Source organism: Hypanus sabinus, chromosome 9, assembly GCF_030144855.1.
Source record: "Hypanus sabinus isolate sHypSab1 chromosome 9, sHypSab1.hap1, whole genome shotgun sequence".
Taxonomy (NCBI): Eukaryota; Metazoa; Chordata; class Chondrichthyes; order Myliobatiformes; family Dasyatidae; genus Hypanus; species Hypanus sabinus.
In genome coordinates this window covers 51,968,484-51,989,288 of record NC_082714.1, presented here as the reverse complement: position 1 = coordinate 51,989,288, position 20,805 = coordinate 51,968,484, and the positions used below count along the sequence as shown (strand labels likewise).

At 44.4% G+C, this 20,805-nt stretch overlaps 1 protein-coding gene across 1 annotated transcript in view; it reads left to right on the top strand.

Moving 5' to 3' along the window:
- Nucleotides 1-20,805, top strand: part of baiap3 (BAI1 associated protein 3) — a 222,272-nt gene that overhangs the window by 158,189 nt on the left and 43,278 nt on the right. The window contains exons 10-15 of the mRNA XM_059978679.1: nt 51-128; nt 4,534-4,636; nt 5,598-5,705; nt 6,410-6,502; nt 8,933-9,036; nt 10,280-10,397. Of these exons, the coding sequence (XP_059834662.1) occupies nt 51-128; nt 4,534-4,636; nt 5,598-5,705; nt 6,410-6,502; nt 8,933-9,036; nt 10,280-10,397 (604 nt within the window). The remainder of the gene's footprint in view (nt 1-50; nt 129-4,533; nt 4,637-5,597; nt 5,706-6,409; nt 6,503-8,932; nt 9,037-10,279; nt 10,398-20,805) is intronic.

The following is a 20,805-nucleotide window of genomic DNA, read 5'->3' as shown; positions in this document are numbered from 1 at the left end:
GAGGCTTAAAGCATGAAATGAATATCAACGCATTGTTGTTCTCTCCCTAGGGACCATGATGACGATGTTTCAGTTGCTGAGGCATGTAAAAATCTCAATCAGATCAGTGGTTTGAAAGGAATGGGCAGGTAAGTTAAATTGCCCCATTCATTATCCAATCAAATAAATGTCACAAGACCATCGCATTACAAAACCATCACTTTAATTATATCCCTTGACTCAATTGCTCAATTAAAGGAGCCTGTCACCGAACCTAGATGTTTATCATTGTCAGTCATACATTTGTTACCCTTTCCAAGAACATTTTGTACAACTCTTCCAGACAGAACCCACTAGGCAAGTACTCCCAGTGGCTTCTTTACCCAGGTTTATTAATCTACTTTGCCCATATATAGATTTGTTTTTCTGAACTGTAGCCTTGTGAAAGAAATTTACATAACTGATATTTTCTATTGTTCTATGTTGTAAACAGACAAACTGCAGGAATTATAATGCAGTACTTCATCTGGACAAGATAGAATTTAGTTACGTTTTCCCCACATTCTGAAAGGAAGTTTCCCATGTAGCATCAAACTAACCCTGACATTTCTAAGCTATTTGCCCGTTTCTATAATTTCTTTATTCAAAACTGTAAATAACTTCTACAAAGAAAATTACAGTATTTCATTGTAACGTTAAAGAGCTTCTTTATTGTCCCTTTGCAAGCATACAACCACACAGAAAATCATTGTAAACCATTATCTTCCCTTCATTTCCAACACTTCCAGAGCCCATCTTCAGTTTGTGTCAAAAATGCCCGTGTGGTTTAGCTCTGTTATGTTGGTCTCATAGTCTTTTTCTCTGTCTACAGGTATTTTTGACAGCTATAGCCTGATGACTTAGATTTTTTTTTGCTCTGAAACACATTAACAAGCCTGCATTGCTGCACACTTCTGTTTTCACTCTGAACAGCTGCACTCACATTAGCATCTCTTTTTCATGCCACATGCCATTTGATCTTTTCTCTCTGTGCCTCAGATAATGACCAGGTTCGCTCAGCTGCTTCTCCCAGAAAGTCCATTATCAAGGACACAAGAGAAAGTTTCTACTTAATTATACCCAAGCACAGCTTGAAGGTCTTTATAGTGAACATCTTTCAGGATCAGGATCCCAACACCACTTAGCACTCCAATTTCAATTATTTCTTCTCATCAATTTTACACATTCCTAAATTTGCAATTAAATCCCATTCATACAAACTGGAGGAATTTTGTCATTCTATACGCTGTTAAAGACAGAAATGTGGATTAAATATTCCGATTTGTTCCAGGTTATTAACACATCCTTGTTTAGCATAGAAAAGCACAGAAAATCTACAGCACATTACAGGTCCTTTGGCCCACAAAATACTCTAGAAGCTGCCTAGAATTTCCTTACTGCATAACCCTCGATTTTCCTAAGCTCCTAAAAAAGCACTTTAGAAATGTGTTGTGCTGAGATGGCAGGTTACACCATTAAAAAAAATTCTAATTACAAGCAAGCACAGTAGCGTAGTGGTTAGCACAACACTTTACAGTACCGGTGACCCAGGTTCAGTTCCCACCGCTGCCTGTAAGGAGTTTGTACTTTCTCCCTGTGACCGTGTAGGCTTCCTTCAGGTGCGCGGGTTTCTTCCCACAGTCTAAATTGTCTCATGGTCATTGTAAATTGTCCCATGGTCATTGTAAACAGTCCCATGGTCATTGTAAACTGTTGCATTGACATTCTAAATGGTCATTGTAAACAGGCCCATGGTCATTGTAAATGGTTATTGTAAACTGTCCCATGGTCATTCTAAATGGTCATTGTAAACAGGCCCATGATCATTGTAAATGGTCATTGTAAACAGGCCCATGATCATTGTAAATGGTCATTGTAAACTGTCCCATGGTTAGACTAGAGTTAAATCAGGGGATTGTTGGGTGGCATGCCTTGAAAGGGCCGGAAGGGTCTATTTTGCACTGTATGTCAATAAAAATTAAATTAAAATTAAAATAAAGAGGCTCAGATGGGCAGTTTACCATGCTCAACTTTTAATTTCCTTATTAAAACTCGGTTCTTTGAGAGAAACTCAGTTCTTTACCTTTTCGCCTTTGATCAAGTTTTGATCTTGCCTTTAGGCTTCAGGTAGTTTCTGTTCCCAGGCAATGAGGTGTCTTGTAGAGATATACAGGGTCACAAGGTTGCCCTGTGTGCCATTCCAGTGCACAACACTGCCGGTTCTCATTCTGGAGAGAACACTAGGTTTAAAGGGAAGGAAGAGCTCGAAGAAATTATTGCAAGCATAAAGCATTTTGGAAAAATTATTGGGTTGAAATGTCCATGAACTCCCAGAATCTGGTGACATGGATCACCAGCATTTGACATAAGTATCTATAATGGATAATATTATCTCCCAATTGATTGAGAATGATTATCACAGACTGGAAGTAAGTAAACAGGGAATTATTGACCTTGTCATCAATAGCAAGGAAAATGCTGGAATCTGCAACAAAGAAAGTGGAAAATGGAATGCTTAGAAAATAATAATTGGACTAAACAGGCACAGCAAGGATTAATGAAAAGTAAATAATCCTTGAGGTTTTTTGAGGTTCTTCGAATCTTCTTTGAAGTTTTAACTAGTTTAATAGATTAGATAAAGGGAGCTGGTGAATGTGCAATGTTTGGATTTGCTAAAGGCCTTTCATATGGTGCCATTCAGGATGATTAAACTAAGTGCAAAGTAGGCCATGGGAGTATTCAAAATACATCGGCATGGACTGAGGATTGTCTGAAAGAAAGCATTAAGTAGGAACAATTTCATGTTGGAAGGCTGTGTGTAGCTAGTGTGAGATTAGTGCTGGGACCCCCAGTCTTTAATCATCTGCATCAATAAAAGGAATGAGGAAGTCAAGTGTAGTAACTCCAAGTCCACTAATGATACAAAGTTAAGTGGCAGTGTGGTGTGAGGAGAATGCAGGAAGGCTGATAGACCGTGTGGTTGGGCTGAGTGATTGGGCAATTTGAATGTGGTGTGAAAACTGTGATATCATCCACACTGGAAAGAACCATTCCTGCTCTGACAGAGTAAGGGGGCTGAATGGGTTCTGCTTCTACTCCTGTGTTCTCATGTTCAGTCTTGGAACAGGTTGAAGGTCAATGGAGAAGAATCCTGTCTCTGCAGTAAATCTTCATCCCCTTCCGCTCAGCTTCACGTGGAGAGCTACTGCTTTCTCAATTGTCCCCTCAGTGAGTAGGGCATCCCCAGGTGACTCATCTTCTGTCTCACCTTTCTCCCTGAATCTTCCTTGGGGCACATCACCCACCTATACCCCTAAATACATTTTCTTAAGGAATGGGCGACGCCCTTACCTCTGATATAACTCTAATCATACAACTTAAACGAGGACTAATATCCATGACGAACTTCTGTGCTGGTCCTTAGTAAGTCTGTACTACCCTTCGCTTGTTTATTTTTTGCAAGAACATTTTACTAATCAGAATCAACATTTGCCAGTCATCTCCATTCCTTGTCTCCTGGTTCCTAATCTTCGTCTCAATGGGAATTTTCTTCATATCCACTCATATTCATATTTCCTTCATTTCAGTGCAGAGTCTATATCACTCCCAGAGCACTATCCTCAATCCTATTTCCCCACTCACCCTCTAACCCCTGACTCTCCCACCAGCAATTGGGATAATTTACATTAATTACTCAGCCTTTGGCATGCGAGAGGAAACCAGAGGGCCTGAAGCCCACATAGTCACAGCGAGGTGACCCACTTTATCTACATCCCAGGGCACAGCAAGCACAGCTAATGTTGTCTGCAATCGATGCTTCTACAAGTACCAACGCTGCAGGATTCAGAACATGGCATTTCAAGTGGCATAATCAATTAATACAAAGTATGGAATTTTGTCAAAATAGCCTTAGTTACTTCTCGTTCTATTCCACCTGCCATGGGAGGGTATAGATGGAACTTGTCTAAACAAGAGTAACACACACAAAACACTGGCAGAACTCAGCAAGTCAGGCAGCATCTGTGAAGAGGAATAAACAGCCGATGAGACCCACCATCAGGATTTCCAACATCTACAGAATCTCGTGTATTCTAAACAAGACTGTTTTTATGAACCTTTTTATTGAGTTAATCTAATAACATTTTTAATTATTTAAATATTACCAAGAATTAATCAGACATCGAGAAGCTGGAGGAACTGCGGGTCAGGCGGCATCTATGGAGGGAAATGGACAGTCAACGTCCAAGGTTGTGTGCTCAATCAGACATTGTTTTAACTCATTGGGAAAGCACCATTAGATTGTTTGGGAGTATCTTTCTATGCAACAGTGTAGGAGTGAAGTTCCAGTTCACTCTGTACAAAGGGATCTTTATCATCTACTTTCCTTTGCCTGAGTGGTTCTGGTGGATGCTCCTGTCCAGTCACTCAGGGCTGGTATGCCCGGTCAAGCTTCGCCTCCAGCTTCAGGTGTCCTGCTTCTCTCACAATTTACCGATTGTCATTTTATTTACATAGGTACTTCAAACAGATCATGAAGTCAGCTCGAGCTAACGGGTCCTCGGGTTCACAGGAAGAAAACATGGACGATTTCCTCGGCTGCCTCGATATTCCTGTCAGCGTAAGTGTGACGCAGGGAGCAGTTTGTCACCGAAGGCACACACACAAACTGCCGGAGGAACTCAGCAGATCAGGCAGCACCGATGGAGAGGAATCAAGAGTCGACATTTCGGGCTGAGTCTTAGCCTGAAGCAGAGACTGTTTACTCCTCTCAGTCAATGCCATCTGACCTGCAGAGTTCTTCCAACATTGTGTGTGTGTGTGTGTGCTGCTCTGGATCTCCAACATCTGCAGGATGTCTTGCGTTTACTGCCCCAGCAAGAAGCAGCTCTTCCCCTTAAAACTGACCTTCTCTCCAGTAATCAGGCTGCTGATTGTGTCCCGCAGGAGCACAGCCCCAGCCTGTACCATGTTGTTCTGCAGGCCCCTGCCTGTGCTCAGGCAGTGTGTACCTGTGTATATACCCCATGCTCCCCTGTCCCACAGGCTGGATCCAAAGCTACAGGCAACAGACGTACCACAGGTCCTGGCTTGGGGATCTATTCCAGGCTCCACATGACCTCAAGCTGTGCCCAAGGCCTTGTCCAAAAGCCCAAGCAATACAATAGGATCTGAGCACTGCCTCAGGTTGGTCATTTCAATTCAACAAACAATCTGCTGGCAGAAAGCTGTGGGTCCTTCTAGAGCAAGTTCTTCCAGAAACACCCGCAAAATACTAGAAGAGCTCAGCAGGTCAGGCAGCATCTACGGAGGGAAGTGAATGGTCGCCATTTCGGACTGAACTCCTTCATCAGAAGTTCCTGACAAAGGGCCCACGGCCCAAAATGTTGACCATTAATTTCCCTCCGTAGACGCTGCCTGACCTGCAGAATTCCTCCAGCATTTTGTGGATGTTGCTGAAGATTTCTAGCATCTGCAGGATTTCTTGTGTCTCTATGCTCCTCCTGCAGATTCCAGCCTCTGCAGTCTCTTGTTTCCACCGGTTCATTCCAAAATCTGAATCTCTTCTGTTCCTTCATCAGGAAATTCCTGTCGAAGGGATTGACACGTGGTATAAACTGGAGCCTCGATCAAGCACTTCTCGGGTTGAAGGAGATTGCCACCTCGTTCTCTCCCTGACCATGATGCAGGTAACAGGGCTGGCACAATGGGAAAGTGATAAGTCAGGATGAGTCCCTGGTGTGGCTCTGTGATGTGTCAGTATTCCTTAATGAGATCTTTACCATGGGACTGTGCATCTGTTAGTGATAACTGAGGGCTCTGCTCTATTCTAAGCACCAAAGCCTAGGCATAAACAGCTCAGACATTTGATGAGGCTGCGAACACTGAGCAGAGATGTTAGACAATCAGATGAGAGGAAGAGAAAGGCTCTCCAGGGCACCAGAGTTCAGAATCAGCAGCGTCAGAAGAGGAGTGGATCCAAACCCCAGTCAGAGCCAGTGCCTTCAGGCCGAAATGGTGCCTGCCCCCAGTGAGACTCACTGGCTTCAGAAGAGGGGATCCAAACCCCAGTCAGAGCCAGTGCCTTCAGGCCAAAATGGGGCCTGTCCCCCAGTGAGACTCAGTGGCTTCAGAAGAGAAAGGACCCAAACCCCAGTCAGAGTTAATGCCTTCAGGCTGAAATGGTGCCTGCCCCCAGTGAGACTCACTGGCTTCAGAAGAGAAGGGAGCCAAACCCCAGTCAGAGCCAGTGCATTCAGGAGCAGGATATCCTATACCACAGTCAAGAGGGAAATGCACACCCAGAGTCAGTCAGTCTCTTCGGCTGTGATGGAGCAGCAGCGGGCGCAGTATCTGTGGCCTGACTGGTGGCAGCTGTTCCCTCTTCTTGCAGAGAGATACAGAGTTGTCCAGCACGACGGAACCCGTGATGATCCATGAGCTGGTGCTGAGGCAGCTGCTAACAGCCGAGCTTCCCAAACTGTGGGTAAGTGCATTTGGCACAAGTGGGTGTGGTCAGGTTTGTATGTAAATGATATGAGCGGATATTAAATTTCTCATGCATGGTCAAACTCTGGCATGCGATCATTTGAATTGGTGTGCCACCAAATCCATTTGCTGTAAAATATTTGTAATTATTTGCAATTTAAATTGCAATAATTCGGCAGATAATAGCACACTTCAAACACTCCATTTCTGCCACAGTGGACACTTACGGAAATACCACTATGGCATCTGTCATGCTCCTGGCCCTGACAACCTAGAAAACATGGACACTCATGTCAGAATACTGTTTCTGGGTTTCACTTCAGCATTCAACGCTATTGCCCTGCAGACCTTGGTGAACAAACTCCTACTCGTCAGTCTAAATGCACCACCTCAGATAGTCAAGATGCTCCCTCCCCATCATCCTCGACATGGGTGCCTCAAGGGGCTGTGAGCGGAGCCCACTGCTGTACACTCCGATCACACGCAACTGCATGGCCAAACACCCAAGTAATCACTTCATCAATTTCACCGGTGACACGACAGCGGCAGGGCTCATCACCAACGACGACGAGGCAGCCTACAGAGAGGAGGTGGAAGAGCCCAAGGCCAAGTGCCGGGAAAATAACCTCTTCCTCACTGTTAATGAAACGCCCTGGTTTCCTTTATTCTGCTTGGGAGCCGAGACCTCAACTATTTCGTAAGCCTTTCTCAGCTCCCTTCTCATATCAGACGCACACTTCAGATAAGTCCTCTGTGGTAGATTTTCCACGCCAGTCCCGAAACAGAGGTCAACAGAAAACCTCGCCTTAATCCCACCATCCTAATTGGATGGCACACATTTCTCTTCATCTCTTATCTGCAACAATAACCCAAACAGGCTGAAAACAGAACGGACTGCTCTTACAGAGGTGCTAAATGAAATACTTACAGCATAACAGTAAAAGTATGAACCAGGGCATTCCATAAACAAGACCAAGGAGATGGTTATCAGCTTTCGGAGAACTCGCCCCTTTATATGTCAGTGCTACAGCGGAGGAAACTGGAGGCAGTTTCAAATTGCTGGGAGTGCACATCTCACCTTCCACGATCCCAGAACACACCTTACATATTCAGGAAAGCTCGCCAGCACCTCTGCTTTCTGAGGAGGCTGAAGGGAGCTGGACTGTACACACCCATACTCACGATATTCTACCGATGCGCAGTGGAGAGCATCCCGACAAGCTGCATCACTGCGCGGTACGGAGACCACACTGCGGCGGACAGCAAGGCTGTACAACGGGTAGTCAAAACTGCCCAGCGCATCATCAGCACCCTTCTACCCACCACCAAGGACACATGTACAGAAGGGTGCCGGAAAAGGGCCAATAACATCATGAAAGGCCCCACCCACCCTGATTATGGTCTGTTTCTCCCACTACCGTCAGGAAGGACGTCACATAGCATGCATCGCACCACCAGCAGACTCAAAAACAGTGACTTTCCCCGAGCAGTAAGGCTGATCAACACCTCCAGCCACTAACCCACCCCTGCACACCCCCAACCACCACTACTTCATCATTTCCTGTCAGTCACCTTACGTACAGACACTCCTGTGCCTAGAGTCACTTTAAGGACATGCAATCAATCTATGTACCTAGGCTATCTTATGTATTTATATTTATTGTGTTTTTATTGTTATTTTGTTCTTTACCTTTTGTGATTTTTGTCCTGCATTGGATTCAGAGGAACAATTATGTTGTTCTCCTTTACACTTGTGAACAGGAAACGATGTTAAACAAGCTTGAATCTCAAGTCCTGAGTTGGGAGCTCCATGCAGACGTTGAGGTGTCAGCCTCTGTTACTTTACCGCACTGATGTCTCACAGTTATAGAGCGATAGAGCAGGGAAACAGGCCATCCAGCCCATCTCAGCCATACTGACCACTTGCACGGTTAGGGATTACCATTATGGTGTTGGCGGAGACAAAATCCACTCAGGCCTTCACCTGTGAGGAGAGAGGAGATGGTCCTCAACAGTGATGGCCAAAACCTTGGGACTCTGCTTCCGCTCACCAGCGTTATGCTGAGCGGAAATGGCGGGTATGAAAGGGCATAAATTTAACAGGATTGGAGGACAGTATGGCCAGGATGTCAGAGGTAGATTTGCTGGTGGTGGTAGAGGCAGATATATTAGGGACATTTAAGAGACTCTTAGAATGTCTCTTTCTCTCAATGAAAGAGAAATGGAGGGGTTTATGGAAGGGAAGCGTTAAAATGGCCTTGGACTAGGTTAAAACATGACAGGCGGAAGGGCCTGTCTGTGCTGGGCTGTTTTATGTTCTGTGGTCATTCATTCCCACTGGCAGAATGGTAAGGGAGAGGGCAGGGGGAACCAGAGAAGAAATTCCTCACATGAGTGAGTAACTCTGACTCTCTACTTTTCCTCATAGAATGACCAGGGCAGCTTCCACGGGGGCCTCAGCAAGCATGCTGTCACCATCCTCTCCCAGCATGCCATGCAAATTGACCTCTCACCTCAACAAAAGGCATCTGTGTGAGTATAACCCATTGGCATTTTCCTTAAATAATAAAGCCTGCTGATCATAGTAATGCTTTAAATACTGCTATTGGCATTCATCGGTTTAAGACCCAGAGATCTGCATTGGGAAGGCACCATTCATAAAGAGAGCAACATCAGTCATCCCCAGGGCAGTTCCAGCACAGGTTTACAGAGGCTGCAGAGAGAAATGGACACAGCCCAGTCCATTACAGGCACAGCCCTCCCACCACTGACAGCGTATACAGGAGGCACTGCCTCAGGAAGGCTGCAGCTGTTATCAAGGATTCCCACATCCATCTTCTTGTTGCTACTGTCTGGATAAAGAAGCCTGAAGTCCTACACCATCAGGTTCAGAAACATTTTCTCTCCTAAATGGTCTTCTTGAATCAGCCTGCACAACCTTAGCCCTATCTCAATAGCAGAACATTACAGATACACCCTGCACTATCATAGACTTGTTCTCAATTGTGTCTTTCATTTATTTTGCACTAAGGTCTTGCTTTTGCACAGTCAGATTTTTTAACACTGTATGGTATAATTTTACATATAATTAATGTATAATTTATATTCTGGGTGTTGTCTGTACCTCCATGCCTGTGATGTTGCCACAAGCAAGTTTTTTGTTGTACCATATGTTTTGTATATTTATTATTTCAATAATATTTGAGTAATATTGTATATATATTGATTAAGCATTCTTGTGCCTTTAAAAATTAATTATGGGTTATATGTAAAAATATGATAATTGCATACATCATCTCATTACCACTTGACACATGCACAACTCAATTAAAGTAAACCTATAATTGAACTCACATTTCAGACTTCCGTGTCTCTATTTGAATTAGTTTAATATTTTGAGGATACAAAAGATAACATTATACCTCATTACATTTGTACACGTGACCATAATCATAACTAGACTTGACTAGATGAAGTTTCCTCTAAACTATCAATCAAATAATTTGGGAAGGTGCTTTGGGGTTCTAACGTTTAACTGTCATTCATTCTTTGGGGCACTTCTCTGTTTTTGTGGATGTTTGTGAAGAAAAAGCATTTCAGGATGTATATTGTATACATTCCTCTGACATTAAATGTACCTATTGAAATACTCACAGAAAAAAATAAGCAAGGGTTGTATATATAGAATAAAACTCCATTATCTTTGTCATATAAATGGAATGATCCACAAATAATAAACAGGACCAATGAGTGAGTAACTTTTCTCCCTCTGCAGAGAGTGGCTGGCCTACAGCAAACACCACCAGCTCCAGTCTGTGGACTATGGCTTCCTTCACCAGTTGCTTGAGGAACTGGATAAGAAGTTAGACTTAAACTCTCTCACTCAAGAGCAGGTAAGGCAGTGGGATCACGGAATATCATAAATGAAAGATATTACCCCTTCCACTTTATTCACTGCCTCTGGAGGTGGGGACAGATCTGGTGCTCAACATTCGTCAGTACTTCCCCATGTTACGAGTCTCTACTGTTGATTTTGGTCAGTAAGTGTTGGCAAACTGCTGGCTCATATAGCATGTTTCAAAATCTGTATTCAGCCAAAGCTTGAGTTAAATGAAAAGGCTGTCGACATAGACACATTTCCATATGCACTTGGGTCAGTATGTGTTTACGTATTTGTTCTTGTGCTTTGTGAATGGTGCGTGCTTGTGTGTCTGTGTATGGGCCCTCCTGCACAGTATTGGATGTACTCCTTGCTTATTGGGGGAAGTGTGAGTGTCTGAATGTGCGCATGAGAGTCTCTTTCATGTGCTTTGAATAAGATATACATTACTAACGCCAGTGTAAATGTGTGCGTGAGGGTCTCTTTCATATACTTTGAATAAGATATACATTACTAATGCCAGTGTAAATGTGTGCGTGAGGGTCTCTTTCATATACTTTGAATAAGATATACATTACTAATGCCAGTGTAAATGTGTGCGTGAGGGTCTCTTTCATATACTTTGAATAAGATATACATTACTAATGCCAGTGTAAATGTGTGCGTGAGGGTCTCTTTCATATACTTTGAATAAGATATACATTACTAATGCCAGTGTAAATATGTGCGTGAGGGTCTCTTTCATATACTTTGAATAAGATATACATTACTAACACCAGTGTAAATGTGTGCGTGAGGGTCTCTTTCATATACTTTGAATAAGATATACATTACTAATGCCAGTGTAAATGTGTGCGTGAGGGTCTCTTTCATATACTTTGAATAAGATATACATTACTAATGCCAGTGTAAATGTGTGCGTGAGGGTCTCTTTCATATGCTTTGAATAAGATATACATTACTAATGTCAGTGTAAATGTGAGCATGCATGTGTTCACACATGTATGTGCATACGTGTTTATTTAGCGAACCCTGTTATTTGCTGAACCTCTCCAGTATCTTTAGCGTAGTAACGAATAAAAGCAGCTGTTGTTCTAAGTCATGCAGCAGTGAGTCTACCTAATTAATCACCTATAACCAGCACCTCCCCCGTGGCTAAGGAAGTTTTAAATATCCGTGCGAGGGCGGCTGCCATTTCCGCACCAGCCTCCCTCAGGGTCTGAGGGAACACATTGTCAGGCCCTGGGGGTTTACCCACCCCAGTTTACCTCAAGTCAGCAAACACCTCGTTCTCTGTAATCTCTTTTGGTCTATCACCTCGGCTCCTATCTACAGACTCTGTGTCCAGCCCCCAGGTAAACACAGGTAGAGAAGAACATTTAAGATCTCCCCCAACATTTTCAACTCCATGTATAGATTACCACTCAATTTTTCAGAGAACCAACTTTCTCCCTTTTGCTCTTAATATATCTGAACAAGCCCTTAGGATTCTCCTTCGTCTTGTCTGCAAAAGCAAACTCATGCCTTTTTTTTAGCCCTCCTGATTTCTTTCTTAAGTGTTCTCTTGTATTTCTTATACTCCTCAAGTACCGCATTTGTTCCTGCCTGCCACCTCCTTCTTCATAACAAGGACCACAATATCTCTCGAAAACCAAGGTTCCCTAAACCCATTGTCATTGTCTTTTATTCTGATAGGAACATACTCTCAATATTTCACTTTTGAAGGCCTCCCACTTACCAAGTACACCTTTGCCAGAAGGTAGCCTGTCCAAATCCACACTTGCCAGATCCTTTCTGATGCCATCCAAATTGGCCTCTCTCCAATTTCGAATCTCAATTTGAGGACCAGATCTATCCTTCTCCATAATTAATTACCTTGAAACTATAGGCATTATGATCACTAGTTGGAAAGTGTTCCCCTACAAACTTCTACCCAAATTTTTATCACCAGCCCTGTTTCATTCCCTAACAGAAGATCTAGTATCTCCTTTGCAGGACCTTGTCACCCTTCTGCCCATGTGGACCACAACCTCTGGCTGCTCACCCTCTCACTTAAGAATGCCGAGGACTTGATCCAAGATGTCCCAGACCATAGCAGCCAGGAGGCAACAAACCTCCTGAATCACCGTACAGTACCTCCAGGGAGCAAGGGAATATCATGGAAACTGTAGAGTGCTAAATTTCACGCCAGCTACAGGGAAATTGCTGGAGAAAGCTCTTCGGGATAGGGTATATGAGCATTTAAAAACCCATGGTCTAGTCAGGGAGAGCCAGCATGGAGAGCTAGTAAGTCACATTTTACCAGCTTGATTGAGTTTTTTGACAAGGTGATGAGATTGATGAAGGTAGAGCAGTGGATGTTAGTAAGAGGTTTGACAAAGTCCCTCGTGGGAAGTGAATCCAGAGGATTAAAATCACGGGATCCGTGCTGAATTGGCTGTTTGGACTCAGAACTGGCTTGTGCAAAGAAGATGGGGGTTAGTGGTCAAAGGGATTTATTTGAACTGGAGGTCTTGACATTGGAGAGGGTTCAGAGAAAATGATTCCAGGAATGAAAGGGTTACCGTATGAGGAACATCTGGCAGCTCTTGGGCTGTATTCCCTGGAGTTGAGGAGAATGAGAGGGGATCTCATAGAAACATTCCGAATGCTAAAATGCCTGAACAGATTAGATATGGCAAGGTTATTTCCTATGGTAGGGGATTCTTGGACAAGAGGGCACAAATTCAGGATTGAAGGACGTCCATTTGGAACAGAGATGCAGAGAAATTACTTTAGTCAGAGGGTGGTAAATCTGTGGAATTTGTTGCCATGAGTGGCTGTGGAGGCCAAGTCATTAGGTGTATTTAAGGCAGAGATGGATAGGTTTTTGATTAGCCAGGGCATCAAAGGGTATGGGGAGAAGGCAGGGGAGTGGGGATGACTGGAAGAATTGGATCAGCCCATGATTGAATGGCAGAGCAGACTTGATGGACCAAATGGCCTACTTCTACTCCTAAATCTTATGGTCTGTAATTAGTGTTGTTCTGCAGGGATCTGAGCTGGGATCACTGCTGTTTGTGATGTGTATAAATGACCTGGATGAAAATGTAGATGGGTGGGTTAGTAAATTTGCAGATAATACCAAGGTTGTGGATTTGTGGATAGTGTAGACGACTGGCAAAGAATTCAGTACAATATACAGCAGTTGCAGATATGGGCAGGGAAATGGCAGATGGAGTTTAACCCAGATAAATGTGAGGAGTTGCACCTTGGTAGGGCAAATGCAAAGAGACAGTACACTGTTAAGGGCAAGATCCTTAACAATGTTGCTGAACAGAGAGATCTTGGGATTGAAGTTCATAGCTCCATGAAAATGGCTACACAGGTCAATAAAGTGGTTAAGAAGGCTTATGGAATGCCTGGTTTTGTTAGTTCAAAAGTCAACAGATTATGTTGCAACTTTATAGAACTCTGGTTAGGTCACATCTGGAGTATTGTATACATTTTTGGTTTCCCCACTATAGGAAGGATGTTGAGGCTTTGGGGAGGGTGCAGGAGGTCTACCAGGATGCTGTCTGGTTTAGAGGGAATGTGCTATCATGAGAGGCTAGACAAACTCATATCGTTTTCTCTGGAGTGGCGGAAGCTGAGGGGAGAGCTGATAGACGTTTATAAGATTATGAGAGGCATAGATAGAGTGGACAGAGAGTATCTGTTTTCCAGGGTTGAAATGTCTAATACCAGCGGACATGCATTGAAGGTAAGAGGGGGGTAAGTTCAAGGGGGATGTGAGAGGCAGGTTTTTTACTCAGAACGGGATAGATGCCTACAATGCACTGCCTGGAAGGGTGGAAGAGGCAAATGCATTACAGGCTTTTAAGAGAGAGGCATATGAATATTAAGAAAATGGAGGGATATGGACATTGTGTAGATAGGAGGGTGTGATTTTTGGGAGTTTTTGATTTACTTTTTAGCTAGTTCAGTACAACATTGTGGGCTGAAGGGCTTGTTCCTGCACTGTACTATTCCATGTTCTGTATTTTACACTGGTAGAACCTCCTTTCTGTTCCCATAACCAATGAATCCTCTATCACCACAGCTCACCTCTTCTCCCACCTTCTCTTCTGAGTCACAGAGCCAGACTCAGTGCCAGAGATCTGACCGCTGTGGCTTCCCCCCCAACCCCACCCCAGCAGTATCCAAATCAATATACTCATTGTTGTGGGGACAGCCACAGGAACACTCTGCACTGGCTACCTAACTCTCTGCTGACAGTCACCCGGTTATCTGTGTCCTGGATGTAACTACCTCCCTGTATGTTCTGTCTATGAATCCCTCAGCCTCCCGAATGATCAGTTCCAGCTCCAGCCCCTTATCATGGTCTGTTAGAAGCTGCAGCTCCGTGCACTTCTCACAGGTGTAGTTGTCAGGGACACTGGAGGTCTCCCTGCCTTCCCACATCCTGCAGGAGGAGCATCCCACTATCCCGCTTGGCATCCCCACGGCTCTAACTGTGCAATAAGAAAGAAAGAAAGAAAGAAAGAAGTCTACCTATGGCCTTCGCCTCTCCTTGTTGAGCCAAAGCCTCAATTCCCCATTTTAACACTGACCCACTCACACAATGGCCGCTGTGCTTAATCCTAACTTCTTTGTATTGCCTGATTATGTGCAATCCAGTGCCTCCTCGAGACTGTGGCGTGAAAAATGTGCCAACTGTCAATAATCATGGGGATTTCAATATCCAGGTAGATTAGAGAATCAGGTTGATCTGGATCCCAAGGGAGGGAATTTGTAGTAGAACAACAGGATGGCTCTTTAGAGTAATTTGTGGTTGAACCGATTAGGGGAATGGCAATTCTGGATTGGGTGTGTTACGAAATCCCGTAACTGGATCACTTACCAGCAAAGATAGAGAGGTCCGTTGAAGTCTGATGGTACTATTTTTTAAAGTATTTATTGATAAAGGACACAAAAATAAGATTAATGCAAACATATGGATAATATACATCGTCAATACTAAATCTAAAGCGCGGGTATAATAACCAATAAGAAATAGCTCTATCGTTGTTTAGGGGTTAATGTATTGTCCAATGGAAAGATAACAGTCACTATCAGTTCGTTCAAGCTGCAGCGTTGTTGGGTTTAAAAGCGATGCAGTTTAAACTTGCCCAGGTCTTTTATGATGCCAATCCGTTAAGTCAGGGGAGCAGATTCCCCCATTGTTAGCTAAAAGCTGTTTTCTGTGGTTCCAGCCATGGAATTGAACGCACGTGGCTTCCTTCAGATGACTTCCTGCTGTTACGTGGTCACTTAACGTTTCTTCTGGTGCGTCTGAGGGGGTTGTTCCCCAGACCCTCTTTTATCCTTACTCACGGGGTCTCAGATGTCAATCAGGTTGGGATGATGCAATCCCTCAACCAGCCCACTCTGGTCATCCCCTGAGGGGCTTCAATGAATAGTACAGTACTCAATACACAACTTGGTCTTCCGGAGACAATGGCCATGTCCAGTAGCTTTACATCACTGGGGAAACGAGGCATTTTGCACGTCCCTCTCTCATTTCCTGGGCCCCCTTTGACCCAACCCAACAGTGATCTTGCGATTCTCACAAAAGAGGGGGCTACGGACGTAACAACCCCTTTCTTCAGTGCGTTTTTTACCATCGGAAAAAAACAAAATAATACAGAGTCTTACAGGGTGTTAGAATCTAACACAACATCAAAGTTTTTTTTTCTACAGAGTAATACAGTGATACATTCAATTCAGTATCTAAACAGTTAACGATTACAGTGTCACTTTCTTCAATACCTTAACATCGTGTACCATACTAAAGTTTTGTAGCATCAGACTTCAATTTAATAACCACCTATTTTTATTTCTTTCCTTCAGCAACAACTCTAAGGAGTTGTGATCTTAGCTTCCGTGCATCTACAAAAGTTTATAGAACTACAAATTTTTCGGTCGTTTTCAAACTGAACAGGCAGGCTTCCAAGGGGGTTGTCTTTATTATTCATAGGCTGTGTCGAAATCCCGTAAAACCAGATTTGCTATTTAAAAATGGCGTCCTCCTTAACCGTCACCTCTTTTCCGGTGAGGTCCCATGTGGGGAGCTTGGGTAATGTGGTGAGATATAGGAATTATTTTATCAACACCGTGTCCCAAACTTAGACCACCTTCTGAATTTCCACCCAACTCTTTAATTTTGCCCAGGTGGCTAGCCCTCTTGCCAGGACCATTCAGGCTATGTGTTTTCAGTTCAACCGCTTTGCTCAAGCAGCATTTCAAATTCTGCCTTTTCACACCACACTCTGGAATAACAATAGCGTGAGGGGCCCTGACATCTTCCGGCTTAATCTGTAAGCGATCGGCAGGGTTTAAAATTTCTTCATTCGATTTGGGAACTACAGATTTCCCATTTCCTTCAATGATAATATTTATCTCCCCATTTTTGAACTCCGCATTAACTTTCAACACACCTTCGAGCACAAACACCTGGGAACTCTCACTTCCCACTATTACCAAGGTTAACCCTTTCTTCTGTTACGTATCCTGTAACTGGATCACTTACCAGCAAAGACAGAGGTCCGATGAAGTCTGATGGCACTATTTTCAAAAGTCTCTTATTTATAAAGAGGCACAAAAGTAAAGTTAATAAAAACATTCAGATAATATACGTCGTCAATACTCAATCTAAAGCACGGGTATACTAATAATCATCATTAAGAAATCGTTCTATCGTTTGTCTAGGGGATAATATATTGTCCACTGGAATTATAAAAGTCACTCAGAAGTCTGCAGGCTTCAGCCTTTTGGGAACCGCTGGGTTTCACGTGTTGGAGAGAGAGAGAGATTGGTGAGAAAAGGAAAACTTGCCCGGGTCTTTATGAAGCAAATCTGTTGAATCAGGGGACCGGGCTCCCCCATTGTTAGTTAAAAGTGGTTTTCCGTGATTCCAGCCACAGACTCCAGGCCCGGAATCTAACACACGTGGCTTCCTTCAAAATGGCTTCCCACTACGATGGGATCGCTAATCGTGTCTTCTTGGTGCGTCTGAAGGGGTCGTCCCCCCCCAGACCTTCCTTTATACTTCCTCACGGGATCGCAGGTGTCAATCAGGTTGGGATGATGCAATCTCTCTCTCAACCAGCCCACCTTGCCCGAGGGCTTGCACGTGGTCTCCATGAGACAATAGTCAATGTCGCCTTATTTTGCATCCCGGTGGAACGCGGTATTCGGCACGTCTCTCTCTCTCTCTCTCTCACTTCCTGGGTCTACTGACCCCCACTCAACTAGTGCTCTTGCGATTCTCACAAAGGAGGGGGCTGGGATCATAACACTTCACTGAACCAAGTCTATCTGACTCACAAGGACGGCCGTCTCATTCCACTAAATCAAATACCTCAGGCTTTTTCTGAGCTCCGTTACTAGGTTCGGTACCACATGCATCCCCATCTTGGACACATTCAAACGGGACATTGGCCTCTTCCAGGCTTTCAATACCTGTACCCTTTTCAAATTCTACATTTCCCCGATCCTCCCAGGTACTCTCTGGGCAACTCCCTTCCGGAGTAAACTCAACCCCACGGGCTGAAACAACCTCATCTGCCAACCCAGCAGACTTCTTCCAGGCAAGAGCACCCTTTTCATTTAGGGCTGCCCTCATTTCATTATCAGGAACACCTTTAGAATTTTCAACTTCTTCAAACAGTTCTGCCAAACCAGACAGATCATCCCTGTCCAACCCTGGACCTCTTAACCGCTCTATCGGTTCCTCATCTTTATTTCCTGACTCTAGGACCTTTCTCCTCGCTAAGGGCAGATCTACCTCCACTCCCTTACCCTCCTTCACTTTGCTACTCTTTGTTTTACCACCCTCTAAACCCTCGTGGTACAGGGACAGTAGAAACGTCTCGGCCAAATCAAAACTGGCCAGATTTAAACTGCTCTCATTCTCAGCTGCCTTCCTCGACAGGCTGCGAGTGATCTCGCATGCGGGATAGATCTGGGAATCTAGGGGCGGGGCCGCAACACTCACTGGCCGGCGGGTCGGTAGCATTGCTGACCAAACCTTACCACCTGCTAAATCGTTACCGAGAAGGACATCCGCGTCAGTTCTCGGGAAGTCTGGTCGCACCCCTATTTCAACTGGTCCAGACACCAGCTCACAATCCATAATGACCTTATGTAAGGGCACCATTTCTGTTCCTTTACTTATTCCCTTCACAGCTACCATTCTCATCTTGCGACCAAACTCTAGTAACTTACTGCTGATCAACGATAGCTCAGCCCCTGTGTCTCTCCAGATCCGTACAGGAACTGGTGTGTCTCCCTCCCTCACAGACACGGTTCCGTATGACAGACAAGTCTCAGACCTTTCTCGTACTCTGTCTACCCGGGGCTCTCTTGTCAATCTACTGATTACCATAGCACATCCGATAAGGACTGCTGCTTTCCCTTTTCCTGTCTCTTTCCTCAGAGCAAAGCACCTAGATGCAATGTGCCCCCCCTTTCCACAATTAAAACAGGTCAAGCCTGGAAATCTCTGGCCATCTGGCCTTTCCCCCTCAACCTTACCACTAGCTCCCGGCGGGACCTCTGCCTCAGCCAGCGGACTTTCTCAATCGTTCCCATGGTCTCTCTGGGAACTTTTATTCGAGGAAAACTTTGTCTTGTGGGTTAGGGCATATTCATCTGTGAAACTAGCAAATTCCAAGATGGACTTATGCGGCTTCTCATTCAAATATGTCCGGATATCCTCCGAAACACAACCTTTAAATTCCTCAATCAGAATTAACTCCCTGAGACGCCCATAATCCTCTTCCACTCTCTCTGAGGTGCACCAACGGTCCAAGAGCACACCCTTCTCATAGGCAAACTCGGTATACGTCTGATTCAACCCTTTCCTTAAATTTCTAAACTTTTGTCTATACGCCTCAGGCACTAGCTCATAACTCCGGAGAATGGCCGCCTTTACTTCGTCATACCTCTTCTCCCCTCCCTCCTCCATGGCCAACACCATATATGCCCGCTGTGCCTTCCCCTTTCACACACTCTGTAACAGCGCCACCCACTGACCTCTGGGCCACTTCTGATTCACTGCCGCCTTTTCAAAAAGCAAGAAATAACTGTCAACATCCGGCTCCTCGAACGGAGGTACTAACCTCAACTCTCAACTAACATTGAACCGCTCCTCTCGGTCTGACCCCGGAACTCGTGGCTCCTGCCGTAACTTCTCCATCTCCAAGTCATGTTTCCTCTGTTTCTCTTTCTCAGTTGCTTCCAGCTGTCTTAACCACATTTCATGCTCTAGTTTCACCTCTAACACCTTCAGCTGGAGCGCATGCTCCCTCTCTTTCTCTCTCTCGGCCCTTTCCCCCTCTCTCTCTCTCTCTAAGCTGCCTCCAGCTGCTTTAACTGAATTGCATGTTCCAACTTTAATTTCTCCAACTCTAACTGAGCCGTCCCACTAGCGGGTGCCTCTTCAGGGATATTTTCCAATACCTCATCTGTAAACACATTCTTCCCAATACTGAGTTATTGCCCTTCGCACCTCCCGCTTTTTCATTGACAACCTCACCCCTGCGAGGTTTAACTCCTTCGCCAATTTTATCAAGTCTGATTTGGTGGCTGCCTCCAGAGTCGGGTTTTCGCTAAATTCACCCACATCCTTCTTTGCTGGTTTCCCATCTGGCTACCCGCATAACCAGATCCAAGTTTTGGACCTACAAGCCCAATTCACTGGCCTCCCAATCTGGTGTCAAATCCCGAGACGAGAACCCCAACTTTGTTACGAAATCCCATAACTGGATCACTTACCAGCAAAGATAGAGAGGACCGTTGAAGTCTGATGGTACTACTTTTAAAAGTATTTATTGATAAAGGGCACAAAAATAAGATTAATGCAAACATATGGATAATATACGTTGTCAATACTAAATCTAAAGCGCGGGTATAATAATAACCAATCTAAAGCGCGGGTATAATAATAACCATTAAGAAATAGCTCTATTGTTGTCTAGGGGTTAATGTATTGTCCGATGGAAAGATAACAGTCACTATCAGTTCGTTCAAGCTGCAGCGTTGTTGGGTTTAAAAGCGATGCAGTTTAAACTTGCCCAGGTCTTTTATGATGCCAATCCGTTAAGTCAGGGGAGCGGATTCCCCCGTTGTTAGCTAAAAGCTGTTTTCCGTGGTTCCAGCCATGGAATTGAACGTACGTGGCTTCCTTCAGATGACTTCCTGCTGTTACGTGGTCGCTTAACGTTTCTTCTGGTGTGTCTGAGGGGGTTGTTCCCCAGACCCTCTTTTATCCTTACTCACGGGGTCTCAGATGTCAATCAGGTTGGGATGATGCAATCCCTCAACCAGCCCACTCTGGTCATCCCCTGAGGGGCTTCAATGAATAGTACAGTACTCAATACACAACTTGGTCTTCCGGA